Genomic DNA, 22,887 nt, shown 5'->3' with positions numbered 1-22,887 from the left:
CTTAGAGAAGCTGCAGCCTATGGTCGCCCTGAGTAACGGTTCCCCCGAGATTCCAAAGAATTCATGAAACCCTTCTCGCCCTATCTGAACCTAGCGGCGTGTGTGTAACAATTATATATAGTTTTTTCCCCTTTCGGTTATTATCAGGGAGTCTCCAGTTAGTTCTGTCCCCAGTGAAGCCCACACTGGGCGCGCAGCCACCACACAGAGGGTTACACCAGGACGCCGGGTCACGTGACGCGGCTGGCCGCACAGTCGGCTGAACTACAACTCCCATGATGCACCGAGGAGTCGCTGGCCGCTATCCAGATCGTGGAGACGGGAATGTGGCTGGGAGCCGTGACGTCAGCGGGTGGGTGCGGCCACGGGCAGAGTGTCCTCTGCTTCCAGCTAGTTGTATGGCCACCGTCCCCTCCTGCTGTTTGTAGGCGGAGACCCCCGACTCTCTGGGAGGAGCGGCCGCTGCACAGCCAGACTGTGAACCCGAGAAAGAGGGGAAACAAAGAGCGAGCACCCCGGGGAGAGGAGCGCTGGGACCGGCGGCCGGTATGTGGGGAGACACCCCGGGGCACGTACGTGAGTGTATCCGTGTGCTGTCACTAGTTGTGCGCCCCGACTCACCTGCACTGGGGCTGTGCGGGGCACCGGAGGCTGGTGACTGCGCCCTGGCACCTAGCGGCAGCCCCGGGTCCGCCCGCACTGCTGCCACTGTGAGCTGTGGACGTGGGGCTGCCCGGCCAGACATGGATGACTGGCGCTGCTCACAGGAAAGGGGGAGGAAGAGGGTCATAAATGGCCAGGAGCACAGACCACGTCCACCACTGGCAGGCTGCTCCCAGCTGTGCCACATCCCGCAGCCTGTGCCCTCACATGTGCCGCAGCCTGTGCCCTCACATGTGCCACATCCCGCAGCCTGTGCCCTCACATGTGCCGCAGCCTGTGCCCTCACATGTGCCACATCCCGCAGCCTGTGCCCTCACATGTGCCACATCCCGCAGCCTGTGCCCTCACATGTGCCGCAGCCTGTGCCCTCACATGTGCCGCAGCCTGTGCCCTCACATGTGCCGCAGCCTGTGCCCTCACATGTGCCGCAGCCTGTGCCCTCACATGTGCCGCAGCCTGTGCCCTCACATGTGCCGCAGCCTGTGCCCTCACATGTGCCGCAGCCTGTGCCCTCACATGTGCCGCAGCCTGTGCCCTCACATGTGCCGCAGCCTGTGCCCTCACATGTGCCGCAGCCTGTGCCCTCACATGTGCCGCAGCCTGTGCCCTCACATGTGCCGCAGCCTGTGCCCTCACATGTGCCGCAGCCTGTGCCCTCACATGTGCCGCAGCCTGTGCCCTCACATGTGCCGCAGCCTGTGCCCTCACATGTGCCACATCCCGCAGCCTGTGCCCTCGCATGTGCCACATCCCGCAGCCTGTGCCCTCGCATGTGCCACATCCCGCAGCCTGTGCCCTCGCATGTGCCACATCCCGCAGCCTGTGCCCTCGCATGTGCCACAACCCGCAGCCTGTGCCCTCGCATGTGCCACATCACCCACTTCTTGTGCATCCAGCACTGGTTCAAGTTTTCAAATAACCCTTAGTACTTTCCCCCTAGGGATGAGGGTACATCTGTCATAGGGCTGTGACCAGAGCTTTAATCACTGCCACTGCTGCTGATGGAGTAGGAGGCAGTGCAGCTGAGCATGGGCAGAGTATTGGCACAGGGAGAGGGGTGATGCCAGGCTGGAGACACAGGGAAGAGTGCTGCTACACGGAGAAGGGTGATGCCAGGCGGGAGCGCTAGAGACACGGAGAAGGGTGATGCCAGGCGGGAGCGCTAGAGACACGGAGAAGGGTGATGCCAGGCGGGAGCGCTAGAGACACGGAGAAGGGTGATGCCAGGCGGGAGCGCTAGAGACACGGAGAAGGGTGATGCCAGGCAGAGTGTGCCCCTGATCCTGATGTCCTATCCTCCCAGTCTTCCGGGCTAGGGTCTTGTACTGACACATGAGACCACAGTATATATGTATGCAGTGTCCGGCTCATGTGTTCCATGCCAGCCTGTTCTGAGTGAGCAGAGCGTCAGCTGTCACTTAGCATGGGTGCAAGCAATGCTGGGATCTGCTGTCCGCCTGTATGATGCTACTGACTCCTTAACACATAGAGCTTTCCTTATTTAAGAAAGTGACAGCAGCACGGAGATACATTTCTAATGTGTGCACGGATATAAAATGTAATGTTGCCACGAAGCCCACCAGATGCCAGCTGTTTACAAGTTAAAAGGAATCTGTAACCTGACAAGCCCCTCTCACACACAGCATGCCTAGGATTCCTAATAAAGTGATGCTTATGAGTGAAATCACTGCCCCCCATGAAGTGTCAGTAATGAGGCCGCTTCCTCCCGTTATTGACCCGTCTGTAGTGTGGAGGGCTGACAAGAGTTTTCCTATTGAAATCTGCTATCCGTTTGACTTCAACTGGAAAATATTTCCCTGAGTTGGCAGCAGTGATATCTGTGCTGAATAAGCGTTGTTATAGGGGAGGATGCACACTTGTGGCTCTCTTATAGGGCATTACATGAGCCCCCATCACAACCATATGGCCGAGGGCTCACCGGGTGCAGCAGTGGCATGTTGGGCACCTACTAGTTTAGCATTTGACAGATGTCCTAATTTCCAGAAGGATTTGTCTCTGGTGATGGATGAGATGAAGGAACGCCAGTGTTTGCTTGCCATGGACTTTATTCCTCCCTCCTGGCTGCATGACACCTTACACATAGCCCCTGTCTGTAATTAGGTGGGCTGTTTTCTGGAGTCACATGACCGGTGTTGGTCTGCGTGCGGAATCCTTGTCTGATACCTGAGTATATAGCACAATGTAGAGATTTATATGGCTCCAGCCTTCATCATCCATATGCGTGCTATTGTTATGCCGTTCTCAGGTCCTGCTCATCTTTGCATTGCATGCGTCATATTTATCTATTCTGCAAATACAAGGTATGCTAATGATCTGATACATGGAATTATCTGCGATCTGTAGGGTGGGACCACTTGATGACACAGGCCTAGCACAGGCTGTGCTGTTAACCCCACACTAATATATCGGGCAGCGGCACAGGCAGCACTTTCCTCCTATGTTCCATCAGAACTGCACAACCAGTCACATTCCAATAATATTGCTGGGAAGCCTCCTGGAAATGTCCCATAGATTTCCCCGTTAGTTATAGGCATTACCATAGTAGAGAACTTGTGTTTTGCTGTAGATTAGAGGACAATGGAGAACTAGAACTTTTTTCCTGATGATCCTGCTTGTGAAGTTCTCATGATGTCGAGATTATTGGGTATCTGTTGGGTGAATCCACTTATTAAATCTCGTGGATCTCTCTTAAAGGGAATCTGTCACTAGGTTTTTTCCACCTAGTGAGAGCAGCATGTTGTAGAGACAAATACCTTGATTCCTGCAATGTGTCACTTATCGAGCTGCTTGCTGTAGTTTTGATTTTTTTCAGGAGATTATCACTAGAGGACTAGTAAACCTACTGCCATGTAGTCCTCCATATTCATGAGCTCTGTATAACCCCACCTCCACCACTGGCAGCATTCTGCCTATGCACAGTGTACACAGAGAGCTGACAATGGTATATACGGGGTTATACAGAGTTCAGAATTCAGGTAGATCTGTAGTAGATAAAATAGTGATTTTATTAAAACTGCAGCACGCAGCTCAGTAAGTGATACATCACTGGAATCAGGGTCTTTACTCGTTCATCATATGAATGGGTTATAAAAATCCTGGAGATTTTCCCTTTAATACTTGCTGCTGGACCTTTATACAGATACACATTTTACTTTGGCATAAAGTTGGTGCATAGATTGCCAGTTTAAATACATTTTCCCACAGTGTTTTGATTCGTGGTATTTTTCAGAGGTAACATGTTGTGGGTATGTCATCTTTGGCCATTCCTTCCTTTGGCCTAAGACTTGAACAACACAGAAAGAATTGTGCAGTTGGCCCTTAAGGAGTTTTCTGAGATTATAAGGACTTTTGTAGAAGCCCATAATAGTGGTGCTGTCTCTCTTCAGTCTTCCCTATGTTGGGGGTGTGTAGACAGTAGATACTAGTGGTGTCATCGTGTCAGGCCCTTATTGGCGGCTACAGTTATATCACAGTGGACTCCTGACATAATACAATGTATCTGATCCATACATACTGATTTTCCTTTAGTTTATTCAGCCACCTCTACAATACTTTGTCAGAACATTAAAAGGAATCTGTCAGCTGGTTTTTGCTTTGTGTTCTGACAGCAGCATGAGGTGGGGGCAGAGACCCTGATTCCAGAGATGTATTTCTTAGTTTACTGGATGCAGCAGTTATGATAGTCACAGTTCTGTCTGCGACAGATCTAGCAGAGCGGAGTTGTTGAGCTGTGTATAACCTCGCCACACCACAGCTTTCTGTGTACAATGTACAGTGACAGTGAGCTGCTTATCAATGCTGGTGGACTAGAAGGGGAGGTCTCTACCTGTGATAATCTCTTGCTGATAAAACACTGATTGTATTGAAACAGAAAAATACAACCAAGTAATTGACAAAACACTGTAATCAGTGTCTCTGCTCTGAGATTAATGAAAGAAATACCAGGAACATTTTAGTAAGTAAATATCAGGCCATAATAGACCGTAAACGTATAGGCAAAAATGTATCTAGTAAAGCTACTTCTTGTAACATGAGAATAATGGAGAAAAAAATGGAGCTTTTAAAGCTAAAAAACTTATTTGTGCAAAATCATTTAAAGAGCAAATATGTTTATAAAATTGACAGGTAACAAAAAGGAGGGAGTCACTAGCAGAAAGGTCCTAAGGGTGGATAGGTAAGGAGGAGAAAATCAAATATCCGTATATACCACTGTGTTGATGAAGCCTCCTCACAGAACCATCCCACCAAACATCAAAGTTAGGCCGACAAGTTTTTGCCAGTCCTTACCCATTCTGCTAAATGGTCCCAGAAAAAACATATAGACATCCCCAACGTGCGTTTCGCTTCTTATATCCTTGCTTTATCAAGGGGAGAGTACATAGTAAAAACCTGTTGACAGATTCCCTTTAAGAACAAACCTCATTTATGTCTATGTTGTAGTTTCTGTTATTAATGCACGCATTATGTGAACAGAGCCTTACAGGGGTTTTCTCAACTTCATAAACGGTTAAAAAGTGTTTGTAAAACCAAGCAATTTTACAATTTACTTATTAAAAATCCCATCTATTCTCAAGAGCGAAGATGTTATTAATTTTATAGTTTATTGCTTGGTCACTGACTACCACTTCAATGTATCAGATGTAGACAGTCTCCTATACCAGGAGCGCAGCACCAACAAGATCTTTTCTGGAGTGCTTGTAATCGCTGCTCTAAAGCATCGGATCACTGGATGCGGCCAATGTGTCACTGCTCTCCTGTGTTGCTGCCTCTGCTTGTAGTATTGGAAAGCACATAGCTCGGGCCAGCAACTAAAATGTCAGGCAGGAAGCCTGTATGCAGGGCAGTGGTATGATCTTGAAGATGATTGACAACTCTTTTTAGGGGCTTGCCTCAAACTAACACATTGATGACCTGTCCATAGGCCCCCTCACTGATCAGCTGAATGGGAGATAAATTGCAGTATGTGGCAACAATGTATGGACCTGCGATGTTCGGCTACTTTCATCGCTTACATCTGCTGCTGCTGTAACAGATTTCAGATCATTGATTTGGGCACCCAGTGTTTTGTCTCCCATCAATCTTCTATTCCTAGGAGGGGTCATGAATATGTTAGTCCCAGACAACTCCTTTATTTTGCTACAATGACAGCCATGTATAGACTTCTAATACTGATAATTTCACTAGATTCCTATCACATGCTCTCTAAGACTATATGTTATAATGTAGGTTTTGTTATACTTTCGCTGCTATTCATGGGGATCTTGTGTTTGGGATCGTAAATACTTGACTGTATGTCAGAAGTACACTCTACACTTTGTACTCTTTTAAATAAAGTTATTGAAATGCTGCTTGTGTATGAAGCATAGCATGTGATGAGCAGTGGGCTGTAGTACATACTAACGGCTGTCTTTCCCCCTCCCTTTCTCCCTTTCATTTCTCCAGATGTATTGTGTCCTCCTTGTACATAAGGAATGCTCCGTTCTATGAAGTCCAGATGCAGTGATGAGAGGACTTAACTTTGTGAACCATCTGAAAAGTATTACTGTTGGATGTAAGCAGAACGCTGACCAGCGATCTTCTCAGTGCTCCTTAGTAAGATGGGGGAAGAAGCATGGAGAATTGTGAGCGACCTCTCTCTGCGTAGTGACATTTACTGGAACCATTGAATTGCGCTGCATTCCACTGCCCTTTCTTGTTTGGGATATGTCACTACTGGAATTCAACTCTAGTTTTCGCCCCGAGGTTTATTCTCCTAAAGTAACACGCTTTGGAGTGAGAGCTCAGATTCCCGACCAATAGCTACAATGGCTCAGACCAGTTTGCTGCAGGGGAAACCGTTCTACTGCAGGGAATGGATCTTCCACAAGCTCCAGCACTGTCTGCAGGAGAAGACAACCTGCACCTCAAGCACAGCAAACAAACTGTCACTGGTGGCAAACTCTGGCAGCAACGGAGGCAGCACTGGCAAGGGCACCGCCTGGGGATTACTCTTTGTTGGCGGCCCTGGCAGTGGGAAAACAGCTCTTTGTACAGAATTGCTGTGGCCGAGTTCACCGGCGGGTTTACAAAGGGGCTTGCACCGCCAGGTCTTGGCCTGCCATTTTTGCAAGGCACAAGACTCTGATACACTTTGTGTGGGAAACTTCATAAGGGCACTGGTTGAGCAGATTTGTCAAGGAGGGCTCATGCCAGGGTTTGAGGATAAATTGAGCGACCCCTCAGTCCAAAAACTTTTACAACCTGGAGAATGTGAACGAAATCCATCAGAGGCCTTCAAGAGGTACAGTATTGGCGACCTTCCCATTGTTATACTGTTTGCCTCGTGCAGTTTGTCAGTGTATGTACAGCAGAATTTCCGCCATAGATCTGCTTGCAGAAAATCCATTGGGTATTGAAGTAGCAGAATTGGGGATGAAATTTCCCAAAAGTTCATCCTCATGCTGCAGAGATGATCTGCACTGTAGATTGACTTAAAATGTACATTTGCATTTTATTAATTTACACTGCAAACGTCATCCTTTGCAAAGCAGGGGTGAAATATCTGAATACGCCATAGCATTTCCTATTGCAGGAGGTCCGTAGTGGAAAGTTCGCTTGGGAAACGTGCCCTTAGTGCTTGTAAGTATGTGGTTTATTGCCAACTAATGCACTGGGATTTTGTTTTTGCTTTTTTATTACTGTAAGAACAGGTTACATTGGCAGCGAGGTGACAACCGTGAATTTTGTGGGTAGATCTTCACGGCTAGTAAGGACAAATTCCCATGGACTACTTAGGGGTTAGTTGGACAATTAAAGAGCCAAATTGACTTTTATCTGCACATAATGAACTTACATGTACGTCAATCAAAAATAGCCCGAAAAGCAATGCCTATGGCAGATCTTACTGTTCTTGACTTCTCTATAGATTTTTCTTAGTCGGTGGTTACTTCTACAGCTGTTTTACGATTGTTTTGAAGAATCATATGTCTAAAGCAATTGTCCAAAATTTCCAAAGTCATAGAAAAGATATTTCCTTCACAATTCTGTTCGTATGCCGATTTCTGCTTTGTCCATGTCGCCAAATTCTAAGGGAAACCTTTCCTTGGGAGAAATAATAGAATTCACCAAAAGAAATGTAACCTATTCCCAGAGTATTTGTAGACCAAGAACCTAATGGTAATGGCAGCCTTTGTCTCCATACATGTGCAGCTATTCCACCTGGTAGAACAGTACACACTCAAGTTGTCGTCCTGCTTACTACAGTACAATATTCTGAGGCTGCATTTAGCCAACCTGTTTAGACTGGCCCGTCACGCTTCCATGCGCACAGAACAATCGTTAATGCGATGATCGTTCTGTGCACATAGAATATCATGTTATCGCCAGTATATTGCCTATTGACGCAGGACAATTTATTTATTTTTTTTTTTTTTCAAAGCAGGATTAAATATTTTGCATGACAATCATGCTTTTTGCCTATTTGTTGAGTGATCTGGCAGCCTGTTTACCTTGGCCAATTTTCGGGGAAACTAGTGTTCCTCAGAACGCTCATTCCCAATTATCAACCAGTCTAAGACTAGGGTCACTCGGCCGTAGATTCTCTCATCCAAGAGAGTCGGGCCAATTATGTAAATGATACTAATAATCAAATTTTGATCAGAGGGTCGGCACAGTGTAATCCCATTCTCTCAGATGAGAGAATCGGTGCACACTGAGGACAAGATGGATAACAAAATTTCTCCATTGTCAGTGCGCTGAAATCGAACTGCACTGGGTTGTCATCCAAGTGTGCAGTCTGATGATTTCAGACTGTACTTGGATGGCATCTGAGTGCAGTCCGAGAAAAATAATCTGACGTGCATAGCCCCATCGACTAATATTGGTCCGAGTGCAATCCGGTGTTTTGTCAGATTGCACTTGGACCGATAGTGGTGCACCTAACCTAAGCTTCCTGACCCAAGTATTGTACTTACCAGTCGCTGTCTTAATGTGCTATCAGTGCTGTTCCGGTTTCTCGCTATCATCTTATGACTGCAACTTTTGAGTGACTGGAGGTCAGAGGTAACGGTCACAAGCTCTGAATGTAAGTCTATGAGGTCCTCGTACTGGCCTCGTTCTGGCTCTCATAGACTTACATTTAGTAGTGACTTCCGGATCGTCCAGCAAACAATGGAACGATCCGGCTGGTCACAGAGCGGCGCAGATGTAACACAGGTACTTTAGATGCAGTGACACAGAAACACAGAGCAGCCAATACAGGGTTAATAAACAGGGGAGGTTTATGATAACAGGGTCAATCTCCACGCAGGGAGTAACAGGGGAAAATATGGGGGAAAACAAGGGAAGTAGCAGGTAAAAGTCTATAACTGACAGTTCACAGTTTAACTAGATGTAGCAGAGTCGAACCGGTTGTAATCGACAGTTTTTACACTTAGCGGACTCTTATCCTCCACAAGGCAGTTGCCAGCTGATGCCGGTGTTGCTTTCTTCAGGCTTCCCCGCCCAAACAATGCTCCGTCTTCTGGTGGCAGCGTGCGGTCTCCGGTTTTACCCGCTGAGCCCCTAGTCCATAACACGGCACCTCACGTGCTTGGCTCCACAGACCCTGCGTCTCTTCTCCCTCTAGTCAGGCTTGACTCCTCCGGTCCACTGCACTCGGCTCTTGCTCCAAGTACAGGAGCCTGGACCCTCTCACACTGTTCTCCTGAGTGGGACTCTCCTGCCGCTTTCCCGCGCAAAAGTCCTCGTCTCCCCCTCTCTCTAGCCACGCCACCAGTTTCCCGGTCACCTGACCTCCCATCTCTCACTCTGGACACGCCTCCAGCTTCCCAGTCACCTGACTCCTGTGCTCGCAGTCTGTCTTCCCCCTGCAACCAGAGGTACGGTCCCCGGCAGTTCCGGATCCCTGGTTCTGAAAGTACTTACACCCTGGTCTTCCCCCTTACACCGATAACAGAAGAAGACGGTGGACGGTGAGTATTGCCTCTGTTTTTTTTTTTCTTACTGTTAGCAATGGATTGGGTAAAAACGGATGAAACCTTGATGGAACACAGAAGTGCAAAGTATGTTTTCTGTTTTTAACAGGTCCCAATAGACTTTATTGATCCACATGGCAGATGATAATAAGACATACTCCGAGTCTCACTGACTGGAAGCACAGATCCATTTTCAAACCTTGTTGGTGTGGGGGTATGGTCAATGAAACTCTCTGGGCCCGTGTGCTGTGTGACAGAGACGCCATACAGATGTGTGAATGCAGCCTAAGGAAATTCCTTTTCCAGGATTACCCTACACCCCTTCTTTCTCCATTGATAAAATACATGCAGTTTGTAAGGAAGTTGTAATGTTCTTCACCACGCTACAACCCCCAATATCCTCACTATTAAAAGTATGCAAGCACCATAAGTGTTAGCTGTGCATCGTGCTTGGCTGTAAATCAAGTTTTTTGGTATTTTGACTATATTTCAGAATTGCAATTCCTCAATATTAAAGGGAAGACCTAAAATGACTATTCTCATAATTATAGGTAATCAATAACCATTTACTTCTCATGATTTGCACTAAAACGTCTATTCTTTTCTGCCAACTTATTTTGCGCAATAGTTTGTTACTGGTGTGAACCTGCTACCTTTCATTAAAGGGGTTGTCCTGAAATTTGATATTGATGGCCTAACTTTAGGATAGGTTGTCAATGTCCTATCAGTGGCAGTCCGACACCCAGCACCCTTCCATCAGCTGGTACCTGATTTTGTGACGGCTGGAAGACTGGAACATTACATGACTAAACAGTTTGCAGTGGCTGCCCCCAAGCACTGCAGCTCAGCTGCTAATCACTGGACACCCTTAAATCACCACTCCAGTGCTGAAATAAAAACAACACTGGAGTGGTGCTACTAATCTAAGTTCCCTGATCCCAGTATTATACTTGCCAGCCTCTGCCTTCAGCTCTTCCGGTCTCGCACCCCCATCTTGTGACTGCAACTTCTGTCTGACCGGAAGTCAGAGGTAACGGTCACAAGTCCTCATTGTAAGTCTGAGGGCCGCGTTCTGGCTCTCATAGACTTACATTGAGGAGTGATCTCTTTCTCACCCAGTAAACACTGGAGCAATCCGCAGATAAGAAAAAGTGCTGGAGGCCACTAGGAGCGGAGCCAAAAACATATGAAGATGGTAGCTGGTAAGTATAAGACCAGGGGCCGGGAACTTAGATTAGTAGCACCACTCCAGCGGTAACATTAAGGGGTTGTCCACTACTTGTATAACCCCCTTCTTGATAAAAATGTTTGGCCCCGATAAAATGAAAAAGCCTATACTCTCCTCCCGTGCTGGCGCCGTTCCAGCGGTGTCGGCACTTGCGGTCCTGGGGCTGCCGTGCTGTTGTTGTGACGCTGGTCATTGTCCCCACCTTCAAACAGATCTAACATGAAAAAGTAGTCCAGGCTGCAGCTGATCTGACTTCCTCTTCATGATCAATTCGGTAGGAGGTGGGGACGGTGACATCAGCGCTGATTGGGCGCCAGCGTCACGTGTCACAACAACGGCATGAGAGCACCGGGACCCCGAGTGCGGTACTGCAGGAACGGCGCCAGCACGGGAGGCGAGTATAGGCTTTATTATTTTATGGGGCCCAAGCGAGGTGCATGAACTGGGGTTGTCCAAATAGTGGATAACTTCTTGAAGCAAAAAATGCTGAAGTGGTGCTTTAAACATGTATTTTCTGCACCAATTTGGCTACTGAAGTTTTTGGCCAGTATACCATTGGTTAGTTTACACAGCAACTAATCTCAAGAAGTAAAGATGCAGTGTGAAGTATGGTGGATGAACAAGATAGAGACTGATATCTGGTGATGAAGGATGTAGATTATAAACTACCTTACACTGCTGCTAAGCCACATTCTCATAAAGCAAAGCTAAAAAAGAAGCCAACACTGAGTAATAAGTAACTACAGGTGCTGCCCTGTATATAATGCTTAGCACCACAACTAATCAGGTAGTATCGCCGCTGACAGAGCCATAAGAGCATGGAATGGGCACCTGGCAGAGAAAAGCGACTTTAATTAGTGAAGCTTTGCTGAGTCAATGTAGTTATAAAATTCACATTTAGAACAAGGATAATTAATTTCAGCTTCTGTTTTATTTCCTTCTTTATTGTATATGTTTGCAGCTTTTATGAGCTTTAACAGCCTCTTCTGGGGTACAAGATGGCGAACGTAATAATCGGGAGCTGGTCAGTGAAATGGAGGGATCAGCGCAATCCTAAATGACCCTTCACACAGAGCGGAAATGTTGCACTCTAGCCACTATGTCGGCCTCCTCTTTATTTAGCACATATTTTCCTATTTCAGTCTGGAGGTGACTGAATTTTGTACAAAATAGTATTTTATGGTTTTGGTATTTTTCTAAAGCTGAGACAATTATCCAAAGGGCTGCAATGGTCCACAATACTGTAGTACGCTGGCCACAACCATCGAGACCCAGACATATTTGTGTCTCGAGGGTACAGAAAGGGGGAATATCCTCCAATAATTAATATTAGGCTTGTTGTGGTCCGATTCTCCGCACCTCCTCCAGAAATGTGATGGCTTTGCAGTGCTCATGCCTCATTTACTTGCACACATCTACTTGCAAACAGGTGGGAGCTTGCTGGGTTGGGACCACCCTCTGATTTCTGCCATCGAAAAACTATTGGCCTAGATTACTACAATTTTCTATCAGCCTCTGAGCTATATGATCATGTATGACGTGTAAGTGTAGCCTTTAGTATGGGTATTTCATGTAACCATAAATGATTTATTCTAATTGAAGGGAGATAACAGGTTGACTTTGGTAGTCACTGCCAATTACACCTGTAGCAGTCTTTCTGTGAAATGCATGTGTCATTTACACATTTACATGCTTCATCTTCCTGGTGCCGGGTTTTAGTAGCTACAGAGCAATATTACATTTTAGGCTGTGTTCACTTCTGTGTTGCAGATTCCATCATATTTGCTGGGAACAAAATATAACTGTGACAAAACATGACGGACCTGGTTATAAGTCAGTAGGGTGTGGCGCCATTGCTGTGCCCTGGCAATTTCATTATCCTACTCCTATGACTGAGTAATTCCACATTTCCGATCATGTCTGATCAGAGCCTAACGGAGCTTGTCCTGTGACTAGAGGGACTGGTCCATGTGGACATGCTAACCCTTGTCTTTATACAGTGTCTTGCAAAAGAACTCAGTCGCCGTTGTAAAGTCAGTAGGTTTGTGTGGCCCGGACAGACACCAGTATTTTTATTTTGAACCAATATGCTCTAAAGAGGGGCTGTCACCTCTCCTGTCTATTTTAGTGAACACTATATGCCGCATTAAAAGGGCTGTCCTCTTAACTATTTTTATTCCACAGGCTTTTTCTGTGTAAATATAACAAAATCGGACTTAGTACCCCCTGCTTCGGCTGCCCCCGCCTTTGTTGACATGGCTTCGGCTGTGATCGCTGCAGCCAGTCACTGAGCTTGTCTGCTGCCGTCTACCTCTGTCTGACAGCCGGCCCCAGTGATTTGCAGGCACCATGTTTTAGAGCAGGGGGAGCTGAGCAGATTGATATATCTAATTTTGAGGAAAATAAGATTCAGTATAACCTGTGTTTTAATTATATAATCCTCTGCTCTATCTGGGACTTTCGGGCCAGTGGACAGTCTTATCAGTGATTGACAGCTGTCTGAATGCACACTTATATACAGGGAGCTGTCAGTCACTGATAGGACCACCCACTGGACAAGTCTTCGGAGCGGTCCTTTCAGTCTCTGATGGGACCGCTCCTCCTACTCTATAACCTGATGCCTGCAGATTGGACTGCAAAATCATGGGGACAGGTTCTCCTTAAATAATCACTGACGCTGAGTACATTGACCAATTTTGTATTTGGATCCTTGCCTCCGTGCCCCTACAAAGCTTCGAAACAGGAGCTGTCTGTCGTCATATAGCAAAGCCCACTCCTTGGCTGCTCCCTGCCCCAATAATGAATATTCATATTACTGTTGCTCTGTCCTGAACAACCCGCTACAATGCTGATCCATGTGTGCTAAGGCCCCCACACTCGTTAGATAGCTGTTCACCATCCCATACAGAGGAACTTGGCCGAGCACACCTGTATTCTCATTGAGAGAGCTGCTGCTTAATCTCCAGGAGAACAAAATGATTGGTCATTGGAAATCCAACAGGTCGGATCCTTCTCTGCCCTGACATCTTCTCATCGGGGAAGAGTCAGAAGGCCACCATTTACATCAGACAGTTGACTATTTCTGCTAGTATCAGTGGGTTTGGCCAATTTTCTTCTCAGACATATTTATTGTAGTGATAGGGGAGGCTACATGTCCACCACTGGTAGGTAGTAAACATGGACCCTTAGTATATATTGCTCATATACTAAAGACAATGATATGCAATTATTTAGGCAGCAGGGTGGCTCGGTGGTTAGCATTGCAGTGCTGGGGTCCTGGGTTAAAATCCCACCAAGAACAACATCTGCAAGGAGTTTGTATGTTCTCCCCGTGTTTGCGTGGGTTTCCCCCGGGTTCTCCGGTTTCCTCTCACACTCCAAAGGCATACTGATAGGAAATCTAGATTGTGATCCCCAATATAATGTATGTAAAGCGCTGCGGAATATGTTGGCGCTATATAAAAATAAATATTATTATTATTATCTGGGCCTCACTGTAATTGGTTTTCTGTAAAGTATGAACCTAGATACAGAAATTATCCCTTCCTAGATGAAATATGGTTGACATTTTTAGATGAGGTCGAAGCTAAAACCTGTTACTGTAGTAACTAAAAAAAAGTGTCTTGGTTTTGCTCCCTGCCATAAATGCATGCGAAGTCAGAAGCTTCCACATAGTGCTTAAAGGGGTTTATGAAGTGTATATGTTTTCCACTATCAATAGGATAGCAGATAACTTATTCATCACTGGGGATCTAACCACTAGAACTCCACCATTCCTGAGGACAGGGCTCTGCAGAACTCCTGTCTGAAAGGAGCGGAGGTCGGGCCTGCTCACCTCCAATCCATTTATTGTCTGTGACTTCTTGAAATAGCCGAGTGGCGTGCTCCCCCCCCCCCCCCCCCAACAATTTAGAAGTTATCCCCTATCCTATGTATAAGTTAGTCTGTATTTTTTTATTCAGTTGACAATTGGATGTTACGATTTCCTTTGTTAAAGGGGTGTGTCCCTAATCTGGATCTGTTGTCACCAATTAGACAGCGTCACCATTCTAGAAGGAATAACCAAGAAACAGTAAAATGCAGAGGTCCTGCTAAACCCATTGCCTTCCCCCACCCACCAACCCTAAATGAAAATGAAACTACTTAAGCCAATTATACAATATACCAATATGCAAATCATGCTAGCTGTATGTATGTATGTATGAACATTATTGGCTGCACTATGTCCAAACTGCGGATGGCACAGGCAAAACTCTAGTAGCGTGACATCTGTCTGATGGAACTGTAAGTCAGACTGTAGTAAACCACCTGCAATCTTGACATAGTTACAACACTTTGTGGGAAAGGGTTAATTTTATAGCTTAGTACAGAGGAAAGTTAAGTATGTTGACTGCAGCTACTGCTACTACATTTTTTATGATGGGGCTTATTGTAACAGATTCTTCCCAGTAGCAGTTGATCAATACTAGAGATGCTTTGCACAACCCCAGTCCAGGTTGTGGAGAGGAGCTGCACGAATCTCCTGAGCTTCCAGGATTCCTGGCACGGCGTTTGATTTGTCGGCCTGTCTTGTCATCTGTGCAGTGTGTAACAAAGAGAAATGGAGGGCACCACCAAATAGATGGGATCAGCCTGTAGCGTGTCAAAACACAACTAAATAATTTTGAAGAAAGAAACCTGCCATAACACAGGGATCACCATAAAATGATACAATAACAATGCTTTATTGGTACAAATAGAACCTCACAAAATGCCTTAAAAACATAAAAAAATCAGACAAACATAAGACACAACAACCCACAATAGAGCTGAAACTTTCCTGTGTGTTATGTTTTTCTGATATTTTAATGTTTTTAAGGCATTTTGTGTGTTTTTTTTTTTTTTTGTACCTGCAAAGCATTGTTGTATAATTTTATGATGATCCATCTCTGCAGTGTGTGACGCACTTGTGTCGTCTCGCCACCCTTCTAATCATAAGCTAAGGATCTCGAAAGCTCATGAAATTCGTGTAGCTCTTCTATACTGCCGGAGAGTATGGACCAGGGACCTGGATTCCTCAAAGCGTTCTGCTCATTTCTATAATTAAAACCATATACTTTACTGCTTTTTATGAAGTTTATAAATCCTTCCTCTCCTGTTAGTCACCCAATGAGTATAGATGTACCGTTATCCACTGTGATCCTTAGGATCATCTCTCCCATTTTTCTATCCTTCGCCCAGTCGCTGTCTTTCTTCCTTCTCGCACTCTTTCTTGTTCCCATACTCACTCTTCTCCCTCGTTCATGTTCCTTCCGCCTTCTTCTTCGTTCCCAAGACGAATTGATAATTCAGTGTATAGACTAAACTTGAAGGTAAATCTGCCAGATTCTGATGATGACTTGGTAGATTAAAATTTCCCATCATTACCTGCTGATGACAGATTTTACTTTTGCATAGTGACACATTGTGCAAATTGATTAGAATGTAAAATTATTTTTGCATACTTTTTAACCCCTTCATGACATCCGCAAGCTGGAAGCGGGTGCATGAAGCTGCCTCACCAAGCAGGTGATGGCTGTGTCTTACAGCCACGACCGGCCTCTAACAATCACAGATGGCGCTCTGTCTGCAATTGTTAACCTATTAAATGAGTTAATTGGCCCCGTTGTGAACGGGTTAAGTTTAAAAGAAATTATTTTCTTGTCAACGTTTTCTAAAAATCCCCATCTCTACATGTCTGACAGCCATTCCATTCCATTGTCAGTTGAATTCCAACCAAAGTCCACCTCATTCTACTTCATGTGCTTCTGATTAGGTGATCATCTGAACCAAATCTTATGTAACGAGGGAAAGTATTAAAAACACTGCCGTGGTCTTCACAATCCTCTTGCAATAGGACAAGCTGGATGGCAAAACAAGTGCTAGGAATAGCCCAAAAGTAATTTGAATGAAAAAATTACTTTTAACCATGCCAAAGGAGTTGAAAAGAAAAGTCTTGAGTGAGGAAAAGAAGGGCTCAATTCTGGCTTTACTAGAAGAGGGATACAGGGAGCGTCATGTTGCCTCCATCCTTAAAATTTCGCAGATGGCAGTCCATTACAACAAGGTCAAGCAGCAGACATTGGGGACAATAAAGTTACAGACCGGCAGAGGGCGAAAGCGACTCTCCACTGACCAGGATGACCGTCATCTTATTCGAATGTCACTCAGCAACCGCAGGATGAAATCAAGTGACCTACAAAAGGAATGGCAAATGGCAGCTGGGGTGAAGTGCACGGCAAGAACAGTTCGTAACAGGCTCCTAGAGGCAGGTCTCAAGTCATGTAAAGCTAGAAAAAAGCCTTTCATCAATGAGAAGCAAAGGAGAGCCAGGCTGAAGCTTGCCAAAGACCATAAGGATTGGACCATAGAGGACTGGAGTAAGGTAATCTTCTCTGATGAGTCTAATTTTCAGCTTTGCCCAACACCTGGTTGTCTAATGGTTAGACGGAGACCTGGAGAGGCATACAAGCCACAGTGTCTTGCACCCACTGTGAAATTTGGTGGAGGATCGGTGATGATCTGGGGATGCTTCAGCAAGGCTGGAATTGGGCAGGTCAATCTTTGCAAAGGACGTATTAATCAAGCTGCATACAAGGTTATCCTTGAAAAACACTTTCTTCCTTCTGCTCAGGTAATGTTCCCAACTCCGAGGACTGTTTTTTCCAGCAGGACAATGCCCCATGTCACATAGCTAGGTCAATCAATGTGTGGATGAAGCAGCATCACATCAAGACCCTGTCATGGCCAGCCCGTTCTCCAGACCTGAACCTCATTGAAAATCTCTGGAATGTACTCAAGAGGAAGATGGATAGTCACAAGCCATCAAACCAAGAAGAACTGCTTAAATTTTTGTGCCACAAGTGGCATAAGGTCACCCAAAAGCAGCGTGAAAGGATGGTGGAAAGCAGCCAAGACACATGAAAGCCGTGATTAAAAATCATGGTTATTCCATCAAATATTGATTTCTGAACTCTTCCTGAGTTAAAACATGAGTATTGTTGTTTCTAAATGAACTTGTTTTCTTTGCATTATTTGAGGTCTGAAAAAACTGTTTCTTTTTTATTATTTTGACGATTTCTCATTTGCTGCAAATAAATACAGAGTTTTTAGCTTTGAATTTTGGAGACATGTTGTCAGTAGTTTATAGAATAAAGCAACAATGTACATTTTACTCAAAAATATACCTATAAAGAGAAAAATCACAGAAAATGAAAATTTTGCAGTTGTCTCTTAATTTTTGCCAGAGCCGTATGTTTAAAGGTTTTGTCCACCATCACTCACTTCACCATGAGGAGATGAGCAGTGCATAAAAAGGGAGTGATTTTAAACTTTATAATGTACTTCTTGTTGCCTAGATTACCAGCCACCCTGCAGTCTTCCAGAGTTGGACAGTCTCCTAGGCAGGGAGCACAACGCTTACAAGATCATCTTCAGTGCTTGCAAATGCTGATCTGAAGCTGGCCTGATCCGACCAGTTTCAGTGCCCCCATGCTATTCTGAGACTTCATGGGGGAGAACACATCATTTGGGCAAGCGTCGCAGCCATGCTGCTGGTCTGATCTGCCAGTTAAGCAGGAAGCTGGGAGGGCAGAGAAGCAGTTTGATTTAAGAAAGAAGATAAGACAAGACCACCCCACCCCATTAGTGAATTGGAAAGGTGCAGAAGTCTTGGCAAATATGTGTAGACTGCATATCATCGGCACCACTTGCTTCCGTCTAGGCAAATTAGTGGTACCAGACAAAGCCTTTTAAAAGGATATTTCTGCCAAAGTAAGTTAAAACCTATCTGCTTGAGGGATAATGATTGTTAGATCGGCATGTGTCCCACACCCCATTCTTCCCTGGACATCTTTGACTGCCCAGCCATGGCCAAGGAGGTGGTGAATGGTGTGTCCCAGCCCACGTGTCCTGCCACTCCCTTCAACACTTAAGATGGCCAAGTGCTACATAGCCAAAAGAAATCTTCATCTGTGTCACTTGAATGGTGTAGACGGGAGCATAACCACAGCCATGGGTGAAGACAGTAAACACAAGTTCCCTATTATGGTGATTTGTGGGGGTTACAGTTATGGGTCTCACCCCAATCTAACAGTTATTACATATCTAGTGGATAGGTGATAACCTATTTAGGTTGGAATACCCCTTTTAAGACGCTAATGATCCATTCAGACCTACAGTTATAAGATTTTTTTCTCATAAATTCCACTTTCATTTGTTACTGTCACTTTTCTTACCATGCACCAGACATTTTGTGTATCAGATCTAGGATTCCACATTGGATTCCTATTATAATTTGTGAAATGTTTATCAACTAAAAAAATAAGTTTTGCTTAATCCCTAGGATTGGAAATTGATTTTTAGGGTCCAACCACATGGACCCACAGTGGATTTTAAGAATGGGGCGAAGGTGCCCATGCTCGACCTCTGCACCATTCATTGTCTATGGGACTGACAGAGAAAGCCAAGCACAACGTTTGGCTATTTTCGGGCTGTCTCATAAACCGTAAAGGGAGTGATGATCTAGCATGCGTACTTACACTCCTTCAATGCCTCTAATTTCTCAGAGGTCGGACCCCAGTATTGAGCATCCCTATCTTCCGGCCTATCCTATCTCGTATATAACTTTTGTTTTTTTTTAGAAATTGGAAAGTATCATTTACATTAAAAATAGTAGCAGGGCATGCCTGGCATATGTCATGTTCCAAATATTAACTATATGGAGCAGACAGGAACAGGATATTTCACTTGGCTGATGCCCAAGATAAGCAATGTGCCTGTCGGTTTGCATTTTCATATGAGTAGTCTTCTGTTTTTCTACCTGATCCCTGTTGATAATGAGATGCACTTAATTGATTGATTTAGACTTAGTGAAGATCTTTATTTTATTGTAGTTTTTTTGTAGCTCATCATCATGGCACCAGTTTTAAGTCTGCAGAAGAGCCTACTGATATACAAAGACTAACAGAAAGGAACTTGTTATTCGGTAATATCCCCACAAATTGCCACAAAAGTGCTTTTCTCGCTAGTAAATTAATCTGAAGATACCCATGTCATCAAGTCTTGTGCGAGTGCAGCAAAGATTACTTCTAGTGTCTCAAACAATTGCTGAAGCAGTGAACCGCAGTCCCTAGTCTTTCCCTATCTGCACTACTGATGAGAACTTTTGTGTTGCGGAGGATATACACTGTGTTCTGAATTATTAGGCAAGTTGTATTTTAGAGGATTATTTTTATTATTGATCCACAACTATGTTCTCAATCAACCCAAAAGACTCATAAATATCCAAGGTTAATATTTTTGGAAGTTGGGGTGTTTTTTCCCCTTCTCCCATGACAGCACCACCTGAGAGAGGGTATCCGCCCACCAAGGACAGGAACCTACTGAATAAAAAGGCGGTACCTCTCCTCCGCATCAGTTTTGGTTCCTGTCCCTGATGGGAGCCTCACCAGGTGGTACCTCACGTACCTGGATTATGGACGGTGCGGCCTGGAGGCCGTGGAAGCAGCAGATGGTCCCTGTTCCCAGCCCGTCTGGCTGCTGCCCGGGTCTGCGTGTGGGGAGGAGGTGCTGTTTCTGGATTCCTCCCCGCGTGCGCCGGGGCCTGCGGCCGGGTCTGCGCCTCGCAAAGATGAACTGAGCGCGCCGGCCGGCAGGTCTTCCGGGCTGCGCACGTGGGGGTCGCGTCGCACCCTGTGGCGGAGCGTGCCGGAAGTCCGGGCTGCGCACGCGCGGGGTGCTGACGCGCCCTATCACGGAGTGCGCCGGAAACCGGGTCTGCGCATGCGCGGGTGGGAAGCTGTCATCCCGCTGCAAGCGCGCCGGGTGCCGCTGGGCTGCGCACGCGCAGAGGCAGGTGGATCTGCGGGTAGCGCGCCAGCTGGCTAAAATTAAAAAAAAAAAAAAAAAAAAGAGAGATGAGCACACTGCCGGAAAGGGAGGAGCCTAAAGGAGGTGGAGCCCTACTGCTTTTAAGGATGGGGAGCAATCAGGATGGCGGTGTCTGCATCCCCGCCATGATGGATGAGGAACCGCAGTCACCTGGGCAGCAGCTGTCACCGCCACAGGAAGTACAGCAGCAGCCACAGCCATCAAAGCAGCGCAAGCAGCTCAAACAAATGGAACGGGAATCTTCCCATCGACAAAGTCACAGCAGTGAGGGGCGTACGAGTTCCAACAAGACTGGTCAGAAAAGACTTCGTCAGTCCACCTCCGCCAGATGGGAGCCCTCATGTGAACGGCAACCACCGCCTCCGGTACCCTAGTCTGAACGGCAGTGTGGTGAGTGATCTTCGTGAAAGTCTCACCTTGAATAATGTGCTCTTCTCTCTCTCTCTTTTCCTCCTTCTTCTCCTTTTATTTCTTGGGGCAGGAGGCGAAGAAGTGTAGTGCTAAAAGTAAAAACAGGGAGTGTGCTTTATGCAAAATCGGTCTTCCCACCTCCTATGCCAAAAACCTATGCTCAGACTGTATTCAGAAAACCATTGCAGAGGAGTCCCCCAGGTTTTCTTTAGAATTAAAGGATCTAATCCAGACAGAGGTCAGAGAGTCCTTAAGAGGCTTAACCTCACTCAAAAAGAAGAAGCGAAAACTAGTTTCTTCAGAATCAGAGGAATCAGTGGAGTCCCGTTTTACGAGAGAACTGCCTTCCTCCTCTAATCACTCCTCATCGTCATCGGAGTCTTCGGATGATGATGGGGGGGGCAGACCTTGTTTTTCGGTTGAGAATACTGAGAGACTAGTTAAAGCCGTCAGAGGGACTATGGGTATTACCGATACCAAAGTGCCCAGAACAGTCCAGGATGTTATGTTCAGGGGCTTAGACCAAAGGAGGAGACGCTCATTCCCGGTCAATGACAGGATTAAATCTCTGATAGAAAGGGAATGGAAGAAACCGGAGAGGAAGGGTCAGCTGCCGTCATCCTCCAAGCGGAGGTACCCCTTTGAGGATGAGGATGCGGCTAAATGGGACAAAACCCCTAAGATTGACGTGGCCATTTCAAAATCTTCAAAAAAAAAAAAAATCCACTCTGCCCTTTGAGGATTTAGGAGCCTTAAAAGACCCGCTGGATAAAAAAGCGGAGTCCTTCCTTAAGCAAAACTGGGAGTCGTCAGCAGGGGCCCTTAAACCGGCAGTAGCAGCGACCTGCACTGCTAGATCTATGATGATCTGGCTTCAACAATTGGAAGACCAGATCAGGGGGAATGTGTCCAGGGAGAAAATTCTATCAGACCTTCCTCTTGTGCAGGGAGCGGCTGCATTCCTGGCAGATGCATCGGCAGATTCAGTTAGGCTGACTGCCCGGTCTGCAAACCTCTCTAATGCAGCCCGTAGGGCGCTATGGCTCAAGAGCTGGCCAGAAGATGTGCAGTCAAAGTCTAAACTGTGCTCAATCCCTTGTGAGGGGGACTTCTTGTTCGGCAAAGGTCTAGATGACATCCTAGATAAAGCCGCAGGCAAAAAACATGGATTTCCCACGGTGTCTGGTTCCCGATTTAACAGTTTCTTTCGGAAGAGAAAATACAGCCGCAGTAAAGCTCCCAGAGACCAAGGTAGCTGGAAAGACCGAAAGCCGTATAGCAGAGGCTTCATGTTTGGGGGTCCCTCCTCCGAGAATAAGAAAGCCCCTAAGTGACAGTTCCCCCCGGGTGGGAGGAAGATTGTCCCACTTCCTGCCTGCCTGGAAGGAAATTTCATCCAATTCTTGGATCTTAGGGATAATCAGGAGGGGGCTCACATTAGAGTTCAAAAGCAGGCCCAAGAACACTGTCAAAATATCAGCCCCAGAGGTTTAGCGGAACAGATAGCCTTACAGCAGGAAGTTCTCTCTCTGCTCATGAAAGGAGTTCTGGTGGAAACACCTGCACCCGAGCAAGGAAGAGGATTCTATTCGACTCTCTTCCTAATAAAGAAGCCGGACGGCTCCTTCAGGACCATTGCGACCATTTAATCTACAGGCCTTTCAAGATGGAAACAATAAAATCAGCCATAAAGATGTTATT

The 22,887-nt window shown here is 46.0% G+C and overlaps 1 protein-coding gene across 4 annotated transcripts in view; it reads left to right on the top strand.

Moving 5' to 3' along the window:
- The first annotated feature begins 334 nt into the window (after positions 1-334).
- The window catches only part of ANKRD50 (ankyrin repeat domain containing 50), an 85,160-nt gene continuing 62,607 nt past the window's right edge, over positions 335-22,887 (top strand). The window contains exons 1-2 of one of the 4 annotated variants that reach the window (XM_073641452.1): positions 335-546; positions 6,127-6,964. In XM_073641452.1, coding sequence (XP_073497553.1) covers positions 6,489-6,964 — 476 coding nt within the window. In that variant the 5' untranslated portion in view covers positions 335-546; positions 6,127-6,488. Of the gene's footprint in view, positions 577-6,126; positions 6,965-22,887 lie in introns of those variants that run through there. The other 3 variants (XM_073641460.1, XM_073641469.1, XM_073641478.1) reach the window with 3 other exon arrangements.

Source organism: Phyllobates terribilis, unplaced genomic scaffold (genome assembly GCF_046119375.1).
Source record: "Phyllobates terribilis strain yellow unplaced genomic scaffold, ASM4611937v1 Scaffold_1__5_contigs__length_1240528914, whole genome shotgun sequence".
Lineage (NCBI taxonomy): Eukaryota > Metazoa > Chordata > Amphibia > Anura > Dendrobatidae > Phyllobates > Phyllobates terribilis.
The sequence above is the reverse complement of the archived record's forward strand: the minus strand, read 5'-3'. Positions and strand labels throughout refer to the sequence as shown.